Source organism: Daphnia carinata, chromosome 6, assembly GCF_022539665.2.
Source record: "Daphnia carinata strain CSIRO-1 chromosome 6, CSIRO_AGI_Dcar_HiC_V3, whole genome shotgun sequence".
Lineage (NCBI taxonomy): Eukaryota > Metazoa > Arthropoda > Branchiopoda > Diplostraca > Daphniidae > Daphnia > Daphnia carinata.
This window is the reverse complement of record NC_081336.1, coordinates 9,776,279-9,790,776: the sequence shown is the minus strand read 5'-3', so window position 1 is coordinate 9,790,776 and position 14,498 is coordinate 9,776,279. Positions and strand designations below refer to the sequence as shown.

Here is a 14,498-nt window from a genome sequence, read left to right as displayed (position 1 = left end):
TGCTTGAAACTGAACTTGACATTGACTATTTGACACGCCACACATCCTTTGCGAACATCAGTTAAAATAGAAATGAAGAAACTGATGATCGCAATTTAGCGCTTTTTCTCTCCCCCCCCCACCACCCCGACTCCTAAGCAGCATTGCCAATTCACACTATGAATGAAATATAACATATTCTGAAAAATATGGTGTTAAAATGAAAGTAATAAATGAAATTGTGAAACCCGACATACGGTAAACACTGCTACATGGCGACACGTTACCCCACCGAGTGAAGCAGTGCAACCACCAGTTCAATTCTAAGAAAATATGGAACAAACTTACTTACCAGAAAAGAATGGTTCCAGGAGGAGCTGCTAAACATTAACGGCCGAACACTACGGAATTAGCGCCATACTAAAAACATGCTGTACAACTAAAGAAACCAAATCAATTAAGAATCTGCGTAAAACCACAAAACATTAAACTAAAGAAAAATAAACAAACAATAGCAAAGTGTTCCAGCAGTGAATTAACGGATAATCATAAACGTCATACCCGAAAGACGTACCATCATGTGGAACAGACCAGCACGACAAACAAAAAATAATACCTGAGGCGTACATGGAACACTACGGCGGAAACAGAGACCGATGTCCGTCTACGATGTCATAAACACCAGAAGGACAAAGAAAAAGCCGACAAAATCGCCACAGCAGATCCTGAATATGAACAACACAGGGAATCAATCTCCAAGAAAAAATAACTTTTATCGAATGGAAGTAACTGACGCCATTGAAGACAATCAATTCTTTCAGCCTGGGACGGAAATACAAACAATCATTCGAACAAGAAAATATGAGGCAAGGGAAAAAAAAAATGAAACAAAATGGTATTTTTGTGCCAACTGGTAGAGAAATCCTTTCAGTTTTGGACATTCAAATTTCTTCCATGTTAGATGGAAAATCAGCGTTATCCATGTTTCTTTTTCAATCAATAAAATAAATGTTTAAAAGATTGGGTGCCAAAAAGCGTCAACACGTAAACATAAGTGGATTGGCTAACAGAAAATTCCCGGCTGATAAATAAAAACTTTGTAGAATAGTCAAAATGTGTTAAAAGGAATCTCAATAATATAAAAAATGTGATGAAATATAATTAACCGGTTAATGCAGTTCATTTTGCCGGAACGCGATTAACGGAATCAGTGGAATCGTGAATTTAGAACGGGGAATGTCCTCTGCTAAGAGGGCAAGCAAAAGATAAATTAAAAAAACCAAACAAATAAAGGGGAGGCAAGATGAGGCAGCCAATTGGTAATTCATACGGGTAATGGCGCATTGTCGGTCATGACTACATGAAGATAAGCACATTGTTATCGTGGTAATACCACGATAATGAATACATCTACAACCAAAAATGGAAATATTTCATATTCAGCAATCACCAAAGGAAACGTTATAAATGAATAAAACAATAAAAACAAGGCAAGGGTGATTGATTCTTTAACTTAATAATATAGAGCCAATGATGGGAAACGGAATGCCATTTTTATTCAGGATCGAAAAGTTCATCATTATTTTTTGTTGTTCTCGAATCGTTGTGTAAGAGACGCATTTCTCTACTGATAAACCTGGCTAGTAGATAACACTGTATTGCTACAAGGATTTCGAGGCAATGACGAGTACTAACGCTAGGATTAGGTTGTAACTTTACTCGAAATGGGACAATCACGTGTAAACCGAATGGACGTCTCTGATAAACATCTTCTGCCCAAAGCCAATCATTAGCGGCCAACTGACTGACCATATTGTTGAACTACTCACGATCTTTCTCGTGAATAAGGAAGTATGTGGCGGGCAGGAGTGGTTCAGTCTCGCTTGAGATTGCAGTTGTTCATTTGTGGTCAGATGCAAGTTAGTAAAAGTTGAAATCATCTCGTCTCATTTTCCCCCAAACTGTTGGAAAAAATGTCGAAAAACGACCCCAATGAAAGAATGAGATCGAAAGAAGTCTTCGGAAAAGAAGAACTGGGAAGAGTCTTTCGGTCACACTCGATCAAGGATCAGGTATTATGAATTTAAGGCAAGTCGAGCAATCACATTTAGCACACGTTAATTCCTTACAATTTAGCTCACTGGAAAAGAAAAAGAATTGCTTGAATTGTGTGGGAGTGATTCGCGATTGGATCTAACGGGAAAAATCAAAGAATTAATTCAATTCGGAATTAAACTGAACGCAAAGGACAAAGACGGAAGGAATGCACTTCATCTTTTGTGTCGGTACTATTCAAACGAAAAATTAATCGACGCAATTAAACTCGTAATCGAAAGCGGAATCGACGTGAATGCAAGGGACAACAATGGAATGAATGCCATTCATTATTTGTGTCGATACCATTCAAGCAAAAACTTAATCGACGCAATTCAAATTTTAAATAAATCCGGAATCGACGTGAAGGCAAAAACTAACGATGGATCAAATGCGCTCCATTATTTATGTCGAGACAATTCAAACCCAAATGTGCTCGACGCAGTTAATATTTTGATTGAAGTCGGAGTAGATGTGCAGACAAAGGACAAAGATGGATGGAATGCGTTGTATTATTTGTATAATAAAGATAAGAAGGAAATGAAAATTTGGATCAATCGGGATACTTCTCCAATAGGGAAAGGTGGCTTTGGTATGGTATTTAAAGGGAATTTCGGAGGTCGTGAAGTGGCAGTAAAAAGAGTTCTAATAGATCGTGTCGACAAAAGAGAAGAAGAAGCAATGCTAAAGTTATATCATCCAAACATCGTCAAACTTCTTCACTGTGAAAAAGACAACGACTTCATGTATGACTTTTTTTTCTGGTTTTAAATAACAATAAGATTTAAAAATTGATTTGTTTCTTGTTTTCGTGTTAAAGGTACTACGCATTGGAATTATGTGTCGCTTCGTTAGATCAACTTTTCCTGAAGGAGGATGTTTCCAAAAAATACAATGGACGTATGCCACCTCCAATCAAAATATTCCGTCAATTAGCTACAGGCTTGGATTACATCCATTCGAAGAAATTAATTCATCGCGACATCAAACCAGAAAATATTCTCATTATGCGAAAGCCTGGAAAATGTGAAGAGATAATAATGAAATTGTCTGATTTTGGACTAGCCAAATGCGTAAACGAAAAGGGACTTCACTCGTGGACTGGAGTGAGAGGAACGAGAACTTGGTACGCACCCGAAGTGCTGGAAAAACTCATCAACGGAAAAAAGGCGGAAAACGCGGAAAAGGCGGATGAGTTTTGGGGCACGGTCAAGAGTGACGTGTTTGTCCTCGGTCTCGTCTTCGGTTATTTTTTTTTAAAGGGAGAGCATCTATTCGGTTCAAGTGAGGAGGAAATTCACAAAAACATAATTAGACATGATCCGGTGAATATGAAAAGTAATCCCAATTTAATACCATATTATTTTACTCTTATATTGATAAACACTTGGTGGCTTAATTCTAGATATTGATGACGAATTGCGCAAATATTATGAGGATGACTTACTAAACAAAATGTTGGAACACGATCCGGATAAAAGAATTAGTTCGAAAGAAGTCGTCGAACAACTGGAACCCATCACGAAAAAGGTAATTTCATTTTTTTTGTAAGTGGGGAAGTAGCAACGTAAACAATCGGAAATCTCTCCAATTTAGCTGGCTGAAAAAGAAGAAGAATTTCGACAACTTTGTGCTCGTGGCTCTTTGTCTGATCTAAAAGGAACAGCCAACGACTTCATTCGCATTGGAATCGATGTGAATGCAAAGGACTCTGATGGAAGGAATGCGCTCCATTATTTGTGTCAATCAAGTTCAAGCCCAAATTTAATCGACGCCATTCAACTCTTAATCCCACTGGGAATTGATGTGAATGCAAACAGCAATTCGGGAAGGAATGCGCTTCATTATTTGTGTGAATCAAATTCAAGCGCAAATTTAATTGGAGCCATTCAACTCTTAATCCAACTGGGAATTGATGTGAATGCAAGGGACGATGATGGACGGAATGCGCTCCATTTTTTGTGTAAATCAAGTTCAAGCCCAAATTTAATTGGAGCCATTCAACTCTTAATCCCACTGGGAATTGATGTGAATGCAAAGGACATATATGGAAGTAGTGCGCTCCATTATTTGTGTGAATCAAATTCAAGCCCAAATTTAATTGACGCCATTCAACTCTTAATCCCACTGGGAATTGATGTGAATGCAAAGGACATTGGTGGATGGAATGCGCTCCATTATTTGTGTAAATCAAGTTCAAGCCCAAATTTAATCGACGCCATTCAACTCTTAATCCCACTGGGAATTGATGTCAATGCAAAGGACATTTATGGAAGGAATGCGCTCCATTATTTGTGTAAATCAAAATCAAGCCCAAATTTAATTGACGTCATTCAACTCTTAATCCCACCGGGAATTGATGTGAATGCAAAGGACAGATACGGAAAGAATGCGCTACATCTTTTGTGTCAACTAAAGTCAAGCCCTAATTTAATTGACGCCTCTCAACTCTTAATCAAACTAGGAATTGATGTGAATGCAAAAGACAATTCGAAAATGAATGCGCTTCATTATTTGTGTGGATACAATTCAAGCTCAAATTTAATTGACGCCATTCAACTCTTAATCCAACTGGGAATTGATGTCAATGCAAAGGACTCTAATGGAATGAATGCGCTCTATTATTTGTGTGAATGGAATAAAAGCCCAAATTTAATTGACGCCATTCATCTCTTAATCCAAAAGGGACTTGATGTGAATGCCAAGGACGATTCGGGAAAGAATGCGCTCCATTATTTGTGTCAATTAAAGTCAAGCCCACATTTAATTGACGCCATTCAACTGTTAATCCCACTGGGAATTGATGTGAATGCAAAGAGCACTTCGGGACAGAATGCGCTCCATTATTTTTGTTTATTAAATTCAAGCGCAAATTTAATTGACGCCATTCAACTTTTAATCCCACTGGGAATTGATGTGACTGCAAAAGACAATTTGGGAAGGAATGCGCTCCATTTTTTGTGTGTAAACAATTCAAGCCCAAATTCAATTGACGCCATTCAACTCTTAATCCAAAAGGGAATTGATGTGAATGCAAAGTGCAATTCGGGAGAGAATGCGCTCCATCATTTATGTAAATCAAAGTCAAGCCAAAATTTAATTGACGCCATTAAACTCTTAACCACACTGGGAATTGACGTGAATGCAAAGAACGATAATGGATGGAATGCGCTTCATTATTTGTGTGAATCAAATTCAAGCCCAAATTTAATTGACGCCATTCAACTCTTAATCCAACAGCGAATTGATGTGAATGCAAAGGACAAGTGGGGAAAGAATGCGCTCCATCTTTTGTGTCAACCAAATTCAAGCGTAAATTTAATTGAAGCCATTCCACTCTTAATACAATTGGGAATTGATGTGAATGCAAAGGACTATTCGGGAAAGAATGCTCTCCATCATTTATGTAAATCAAAGTCAAGCCAAAATTTAATTGACGCCATTCAACTCTTAACCCCACTGGGAATTGATGTGAATGCAAAGGCCAGATATGAAATGAATGCGCTCCATTGTTTGTGTGAATCAAATTCAAGCGCAAATTTAATTGACGCCATTCAACTCTTAATACAATTGGGAATTGATGTGAATGCAAAGGACTATTGGGGAAGGAATGCGCTCCATTATTTGTGTGAATGGAATTCAAGCCCAAATTTAATTGACGCCATTCAACTCTTAATCCAACTGGGAACTCGTGTCATATCCAATGGTTGCGATGCACGAATTTATTTACGCCATAATCGTCGATCGTCGATCGTCGATCGTCGAGATCGAAATCCTAAAACTGCTCGACGAAGCAGTTCTTGTTTGAATCATAACTCATCTCTAGGCGACGCAATGCATTTTAACGACGGAAAAAAAAATATGGCGACTGTCGCATAGTCTAATTGCTTATATCTCTTACCATTACAAAATTCAAATTTCCTACTTTCTCACTTCACTTTCAGAAATACACCAGAATAGAACCCCGGAAATGTCCGCATCGCCGAGAGTTTTGCCAATGTATTATTCCTTTACCCCAAGTTGATTGCGACTCATTTGATGATTAAAAATTCTATGTGGGCAAACATCTTTAAAATGAAAGGAAAAATCAAAGCATAAAAAACAGCAGTGTGATTCAATATTGGTTTAACAAGCCTCTTTTCTCTTTGGATAAAGTTTTTCATTTCATAATAAAATATTCATAGTATAAAGTTGATTTTACGATTTTTTAAACGAGCAGACATCTACCAAGAAAATGCCACTTTTCCTGGTGTGACTTTCAAAACATTGGGAAAACAAAATGGGAAAAAACAATCAAATGACGTCGTCACGAAAGAGACGGTTCTAATAAAGATTCTGCCAAGCCATCTGATGATTGGGAAATCAGCTGTTTCCCCACTTCAAACAAAAAAACAGGCCACTTGCATTGTTCGTCAGTACGAGCAATACAATGTCAACGATACCTCTCACTCTATGGCACCATCGAAGCAAAAATGGCGTCAAAATAGCCAGAAAAAAAAGGACTTGAAAACAAGGCCGACCAAGGGCGAAAAAAAGACGGAATCAGTGCATTCTTACATTGCATCATTTTCAGGGATTTCTCGCAAATCAATGAAAGAAAAACAAAAAAATAAACGGTTGCAATTTGAAAAAAAATAACAGCTAAATAACTGAGAGAGGGGTGGGGTCGACATTTTAGGCCCTTTGATATGTCATTGTGCGACGATACATACAAAACGAAAGCAAAAAAAATATCTAAAAACTAACCTGGAAAAAGAGCAGAGAACTTGCTCCGTTATGAATTGCATTCAAACGCAGCACATCCATCGATGAACTAGTTTTCACTGCACGGAAGTCGTGGTTGATGCATTCCCGTCGAAGGCGCCAAATCATTCTCGATCAGCTGACCGTCTCAATAGCCAGTCTACACATTATTCAGCAGCATTTCATCCAGGTGGTCCATTGCCTCAAGTTACACTTGATACATCATCTGATTTGAACATTAAATTGTTTGTCAGCCGATTGCGACTGAAAGCTTTTGTCTTCAACACTGAAACCCTTATAATACGGAAACAGAAATAGAGACGAGTAGAAAGCGACACATAGCACATCCTTTGTGGATATCAGTTAAAATGGCAATGATGAAACTCATCAGTTGGTCAGCGGAATTTGGCGCTTTTCTTACCCCAGCTCCTCGACAGCATTGCCAACACAAGCTATGAACCAAATAAAACAATTAATCGGAAAAAGATGGCGATAGAATTATGAAATGTTGGGCTGAATTTCATATTGCAAATTGTATTTAAGAATTTCGAATGATTAAGAAATCAGGTTCTGAATCTGCTGAATTTTTAAGATATCAACAAACAGCGTTGCATTCGCCAAACCAATGTCACTTAACAGAGTTTTGTATTGAAGAGAATCGTCAACTAGGAAATATAAGGTAAAAATAAAAAAAGAATTCAAGAAAACATTTTTTCATCATGCTCAATTTCCAGCAAGAATTTCAATTCTAAAAACCAACAGCCTGCCATTAAAAAAGAATCTGAAGTGAGTTCTCTGCTCTGCACAAGCCTTCGATTCGAATCGTCATACCTGAAAGTTGACCCAATATCTGGAACAGATCAGCACCATAAAAGATTATTACCTGAAGTGCGGAAGCGAATTTTTCGTAAGCTCTTTGAAGACCTTTTATTTTTGCAAGAAAATAGAGAATAGATACGTACTATTTCTTTAAGTATTTACGCATCCATGATTCTGATGGCTTGGGTGTCAAACGTTTCATTGGCTGTAATCCTGTTGTCGTAAAGCACTTGACCATGAGGTGTCACTCCCGTCTGCTATTCATGCTTCATCAGGTTTGGGGGGGGGGCCAAAACGCGTCAACACACGTCAAGATAATGGATGAATTGGCTAAAAGAAAATTCCCGGCTGATAAGTTAAAAAATCGCGTTATTGCTCCTAGTTAGCTGCTACAGATATAGCACTGACGTCAACAAGTTGAAAACTGATTGACACTGTTAGCAATCTTTTTGTAATATAGTCAAAATGTGTAGAAAAGATCCACAACGTAGAAAACAATGTGATGAAATGATTAACCGGTTAATTCAGTTCATTTTGTCGAAACGCGATTAACGGAAACAGTTAAATGTTTTATCGTGAATTTAAATTAGAGGAACGTCTCCTGTTAACAGGAGCAGCAAAAGCAAAACAAAAATACATACCAAGCAAACAAAGGCGAAAAGGGGGTTGGGGGAAGCACTTGGTCATCGATACGGGTAGTGGCCTATTTTCGGTGATGACACCAGGAAGATAAACACATTGTTATCATGGTAATACAAAGATGATGAATACATCCACAACCAACAATGGCAATATTTCAGATCCAAAAACCACCACAAATTATAGCCGCATAAAACAATAAAAATAAGGAAAGGGTGATCGAGAATTTAATATTATAGAGACAATCATAGCGAAAGGAATGCCATGCTTATTCAGGATCGAAAAGTTCATCATTAATTTTTGTTGTTCTCGAATCGTTGTGTAAGAGACGCGTTTCACTACCGATAAACCTGGTCAGTAGATTACACAGTATTGTCAGGTTCAAGATAAACGTTATCAAGTAAAGGCGTTGGTCATTTGCTTAGGTCTGAACGGAAGCCATCGCAACAAAGTCATTTGAAAAACTGTAACATTGCGGAACTATTCAGTATTTGGCGAGCATCGGAAATATGGTGGATGGTTCAGGTCAAGCGTTTGGCGGAAAGTTCAGAGTTGGCGATGTTCAAACGAAAAAATTTCGAGTGCATCATAGGCACCAAAGTAAAGAAGAAAGAGCTTTGCTAGAGTTAAATCATCCAAACATCGTCAAACTTCATGAGCGTGAAAGTGACTATGTCTATTTGTAGGGCATTTCTTATTTTTTAGAATTTAGAACAGTACGATATCAACAAGGATTTGATTTTGTTTTCGTTAAAATGTTACCAGGTACTATGCATTGGGCCCGTGTTTGGACACTTTAGATCAGCTGTTCTTGAAGTCGGATGATGCCAGAAAATACAAGGGACGTATGCCACATCATATCGATGGTTTGCTTCAATTAGCTTCTGGTCTCGAATACCTCCATTCAAATAATTTAGTTCATGGAGACATCAAACCAGAAAATGTCCTGATTGCGGAGGAACCTGCTGGCCAAGATGAGATAACTCTCAAATGGACAAATTTTGGACTGATCAGAAGTGTCAGTGAAGCAAAGCAAACCAGTCCTATCAGAAGCAATAAGGCATGGTTAGCCCCCGAGTGGCTTCGATTGAAAAAAAAGAAGAAGAAAAGCCCTACAGGAAATGTAGATGAAACCAGTTATCCAGTAAGCATCGAGAGCGACGTGTTTGCAATGGGACTTGTTTTCGGTAATTTACTCTTGAATGGCGAACATCTCTACGGTTCCATCGAAAATAAAATTGCCGAAAACATAGTTAAAGGAGATCCCATTAACATGCAAAGTAATACCTGATATACTATAATGATATTATTTTCTGATAAAAAGAATTGATTGCTATACCTAGAAATGGATGGCAAATTGCGCGACTGTTACGAGAATGACCTGTTCGAAAAAATGTTGAGAAACGATCCCAATGAAAGAATAACATCGGAAAAAGTTCTCATTCAATTGCAGTCGATCAAGGATAAGGTATAATGAATTTAAAGCAAGTCGAGCATTCGTATGCAAATGTCAATTTATCAATTAGCTCACTGGAAAAGAAAAAGAATTGCTTGAACTGTGTGGGCGTGATTCGCGAGAGGATCTCACGGGAAAAATAGAAGAATTAATTCAGTTCGGAATTAACGTGAACGCAAAGGACAAAGACGAAACGAATGTGCTCCATCTTTTGTGTCGTAACTATTCAAACCCAAAATTTACCGACGCAATTCAACTCGTAATCAAAAGCGGTGTCGACGTGAATGCAAGGGACAACTATGGAATGAATGCCATTCATTATTTGTGTCGATACCATTCAAGCCAAACCTTAATTAACGGAATTGAAGTCTTGAATCAATCCGGAATCGACGCAAAGGCAATAACCGACGATGGATCGAATGCGCTCCATTATCTATGTCGATACAATTCAACCCCAAATTTAGTCGACGCAGTTGGTATTTTGACTAAATTCGGAGTGGATATGATGCTGCCGGACAACGCTGGATGGAATGCGTTTTATTATTCGCAAAATAAATTTAACAAAGAGATGAAAATTTGGTTCGACCGCCAACAACCAATAGGGGAAGGTGGCTTTGGTATGGTAAACAAAGGGAAGTTCGGAGGTCGTGAAGTTGCAGTCAAAAGAGTTGAAATGCGTCATGTGGACAAAAGAGAAGAAGACGCAATGCTAAAATTGGATCATCCGAACATCGTCAAACTTCTTCATTATGAAACGGACAACGACTTTATGCAAGACATTTTTTTTATGACTTTAAATAACAAAATGATTCCAAAATTGATTTGTTTTTTTCGTTCTCGCGTTAAAGGTACTACGCATTGGAATTATGTGTCGCTTCTTTAGATCAACTTTTTCTGAAGGAGGATAATCCCAAAAAATACAACGAACGTATACTACCTCCTATCGAAATATTCCGTCAATTAGCCACAGGCCTGGAATACATCCATTCAAAGAATTTAATACATCGGGACATTAAACCGGAAAACATCCTCATTATGCGAAAGCCTGGAAAATATGAAAATATAATAATGAAATGGTCTGATTTTGGACTGGCCAAATCCGTAAACGAAAAGGGACTTCACTCGTGGACTGGAGTGAGAGGAACGAGAACTTGGTACGCACCCGAAGTGCTGGAAAAACTCAACAACGATCAAAACGTGAAAAATAATAAGTTTTGGGGCACCGTCAAGAGCGATGTGTTCGTTCTCGGCATTGTCTACGGTTATATTTTTTTGGAGGGAGAACATTTATTCGGCTCAAGTGAAACTGAAATTCACAAGAACATCATTGAAAATAATCCAGTGAATATGACGAGTAATGCCAATTTTTAACTTCAATTCTATTTTACTCTTCTATTTATAAACAATCGGGTGCTAAATTTCAGAAATTGATGGCGAACTGCGCAAATATTATGAGAATGACTTACTAACGAAAATGTTGGAATATGATACGGAAAAAAGAATGAATTCGACAGAAGTCGTCAATCAACTGGCATCCATTAAGAATAAAGTAATATTTTTTATAAGTGAGGAATTAACAACGTAAACAATTGTGAATTTCACCAATTTAGTTGACTGAAAAAGAAACAGAATTTCGACAACTTTTTGCTGGTTACACTTCGGCTGATCTAGTTGGAAGAATCAACGACTTAATTCGCCTTGGAATCGATGTGAATGCAAAGGGCAAATATGGTGAGAATATGCTCCATTATTTGTGTGAATCAAATTCAAGCCCAAATTTAATTGACGCCATTCAACTCTTAATCCAACTGGGAATTGATGTGAATGCAAAGAACGATCGTGGACAGAATGCGCTCCATCATTTGTGTTTTTTTAATTCAAGCCCAAATTTAATTGACGCCATTCAACTCTTAATCCAACTGGGAATTGATGTGAACGCAAAGAACGAGAGGGGAAGCAATACGCTCCATTTTTTGTGTAAATCAAATTCAAGCCCAAATTTAATTGACGCCATTCAACTCTTAATCCAACTGGGAATCGATGTGAATGCAAAGGACAAATTGTGCGCTCCATTATTTGTTAAATTCAAGCCCAAATTTAATTGACGCCATTCAACTCTTAATCCAACTGGGAATCGATGTGAATGCAAAGGACAAATGGGGAAAGAATGCGCTCCATTATTTGTGTGAACTCATTTTAAGCCCAAATTTAATTGACGCCATTCAACTCTTAATCCAACTGGGAATCGATGTGAATGCAAAGGACAAATGGGAAAGAATGCGCTCCATTATTTGTGTGAATCAAATTCAAGCCCAAATTTAATTGACGCCATTCAACTCTTAATCCTACTGGGAATCGATGTGAATGCAAAGGAAAATGATGGATTGAATGCGCTCCATTGTTTGTGTAAATGGAATTCAAGCCCAAATTTAATTGACGCCATTCAACTCTTAATCCAACTGGGAATTGATGTGAATGCAAAGGATTTTGATGGAAGGAATGCGCTCCATTATTTGTGTGGATCAAATTCAAGCCCTAATTTAATTGACGCCATTCCACTTTTAATCCAACTGGGAATTGATGTGAATGCAAAGGACAATGATGGAAGGAATGCTCAAAGTTATTTACGCGATAATGATAAGATTAGCAACAAGGACGAAATCCTAAAACTGCTCGACGAAGCACTTCATGTTGTATCATGACTCATCATGACTCTTGGCGATGCAATGCACTTTAACGGAAAATAAAATATGGCGACTGTTGTATACTCGGAATAATTTTGCCATTTACTCCTTGAAAACTCAAAAATCCCGCTTTCTTGGGTGTATTGCTCAGGCCGACGGACTTTCAAAAATAAAAATAAAGACTACATCGTCATAGAGTCTTATCAATTTATGACTCCTTTAGCCATGTTGATTGCGACTCATTCGACAATTTATAAATTCTATGTGCGCAAACGACATTAAAATAAAAGAAAGTATCAAAGCAAAAAACAAGTGATTCAATATCGGTTCAACAAGCCTCTTCTCTCATTGGATAAGTAGTTCATTTCATTTCAAGCTTCTAGCAAACTGTAATGGAGCTCATTCAGGAAAACAATCAGAGCAATAAAGAACCTTAATAAACAATAAAAAAATTATATCTCGAATGGTGAATAAAAACCCCCAATTTTCTTCGTCATCTTAAAGGCAAATGAGAAACCGCTTTTGCCGGTAGAGCTAACTGCGATCGTTTAACAATTCCGCTAGTCAAATGAAAGAAATTTTCACGTGAAAACAGTACGACCGTCAAACTTGACAATCAAATCTTTTCTTGCCAGCTGTGTTGCAATTTAGCAAACCATTAAAAAAAAAAAAAAAAGTAAAAGCAAGTAAAAACAAGTAAAAAAAAAAAAAAAATTGACAAAGGCTGTATACACCGATAAAGATTTAGCAAATTGAAAAAGTGTGTAGTTCACATCAACAACACAGCCATTTAATAATACAATTACTTAAATAAGTTTTTAAAACCCTCCTACTATATGCTATACTATTCTATCCATTTGTTTTTAGCCAAATCATCTGCTTGTATACAATTGATTTTACGATTTTTTAAACGAGTAGACATCTACCGAGCAAATGCCACTTTTCCTTGTGTGACCTTCAAAAGTTTGGGAACAAAATGCGAAAAATCAATCAAATCAAGTCGGCAAGAAAGAGTGATTGTTTTTCAAACGATTCTGCCAAGCCACCTGTTTCCCCATTTCTGGCAAACGCAGGCCCCTTGCATTGTTCTTCAGTTCGAACAATGCAATGTCAAACCTCACTCTATGGCGACATCGAAGCAGAAATGGAGCCCAAAATGGCGAAACATGGCAAAAAAAAAAGGACTGGAAGACAAGGCCGACCATGAATAGGCAAAAAAAAAGACGTAATCAGTGCATTCTTACACTGCATCATTTTCAAGGATCTCTCGAAAATCAATAAAAGGAAAACAAAAAAATAAGCGGTTACAACTTGAAAAAAAATCACAGCCAAATAACTGGGAGAGGAGAGGGGTCTAGATTTTAGGCCCTTCAGAGATGTCATTGTACGATGACACATGCAAAACAAAATAAAAAAAACTAGCTAAAAACTAACCTGGAAATGGAGCAGAGAACTTCCTCCGTTGTGAATTGCATTCAAACGCAGCACAGCCATCGATGAACTATCTGCTTTACACTGGGCGATTGGGTCGTGGTTGCTGCATTCCCGTCGAGGGCGCCAATAGTCTCTCAATCAGCTGACCGACTTGCCATCGCCGTTTTTCTTTACGCTTGATACATCATCTAATTTGAAAACTTAATTTTTTGTCAGTTGATTGTCCCTGAAAACTTTTGTCTTCAACACTGAAACCCTTACAATACGGAAACAGAAAATGAGGCGAGTAGAAAGTGACAGGTAACACATCCTTTGTGGCTGTCAGTTAAAATGTCAATGGTGAAACTGATCAGTTGGTGAGCGAAATTTGGCGCTTTATTTACCCTCCCCACTTCAGTTCCTCGACAGCATTGCCAACTCACGCTAGAAACAAAATAAAATAATTAATCGCGAAAAAATGCCAATGGAATTATGAAATGTTGAACTGAATTTCATACTGTGAATTGAATTTAAGAATTTCGAATGATTCAGAAATCAGTTTCTGATGCTGATGATTTTTTAAGGTATCAACAAACATCGTTGCATTGGCCAAACCAATGTTACTGAACAGAGTTTTGTATTGCAGAGAATCGACAACTAGGAAATATAAA

General features: G+C 37.7%; 2 protein-coding genes across 3 annotated transcripts in view; both read left to right on the top strand.

Moving 5' to 3' along the window:
- The window catches only part of LOC130694165 (serine/threonine-protein phosphatase 6 regulatory ankyrin repeat subunit A-like), a 29,498-nt gene extending 23,300 nt beyond the window's left edge, over positions 1 to 6,198 (top strand). Inside the window, exons 1-5 of one of the 2 annotated variants that reach the window (XM_059495784.1) lie at positions 1,824 to 2,051; positions 2,116 to 2,819; positions 2,894 to 3,411; positions 3,479 to 3,603; positions 3,670 to 6,193. In XM_059495784.1, the coding sequence (XP_059351767.1) occupies positions 1,953 to 2,051; positions 2,116 to 2,819; positions 2,894 to 3,411; positions 3,479 to 3,603; positions 3,670 to 5,952 (3,729 nt within the window). In that variant the 5' untranslated portion in view covers positions 1,824 to 1,952 and the 3' untranslated portion in view covers positions 5,953 to 6,193. Of the gene's footprint in view, positions 1 to 1,823; positions 2,052 to 2,115; positions 2,820 to 2,893; positions 3,412 to 3,478; positions 3,604 to 3,669 lie in introns of those variants that run through there. The other variant, XM_059495783.1, reaches the window with a different exon arrangement.
- A 2,542-nt stretch (positions 6,199 to 8,740) lies between these two features.
- Positions 8,741 to 14,488, top strand: LOC130694164 (death-associated protein kinase 1-like). Its single transcript, XM_059495771.1, has 7 exons — positions 8,741 to 8,956; positions 9,040 to 9,554; positions 9,618 to 9,742; positions 9,801 to 10,578; positions 11,155 to 11,279; positions 11,341 to 11,461; positions 14,412 to 14,488. The coding sequence occupies exons 1-7, from the start codon at positions 8,784 to 8,786 to the stop codon at positions 14,486 to 14,488; spliced, it is 1,914 nt and encodes a 637-aa protein (XP_059351754.1). The 5' UTR covers positions 8,741 to 8,783.
- Positions 14,489 to 14,498: the final 10 nt, after the last annotated feature.

Excerpts from the sequence above, each read along its gene's own strand:
- LOC130694164 (XM_059495771.1), top strand. The coding sequence starts at position 8,784 with ATGGTGGATGGTTCAGGTCAAGCGTTTGGCGGAAAGTTCAGAGTTGGC. Across the intron at positions 9,555-9,617 it reads AGATCCCATTAACATGCAAA|AAATGGATGGCAAATTGCGC; the intron begins GTAATACCTGAT and ends TGCTATACCTAG. Across the intron at positions 11,280-11,340 it reads TGGCATCCATTAAGAATAAA|TTGACTGAAAAAGAAACAGA; the intron begins GTAATATTTTTT and ends TCACCAATTTAG.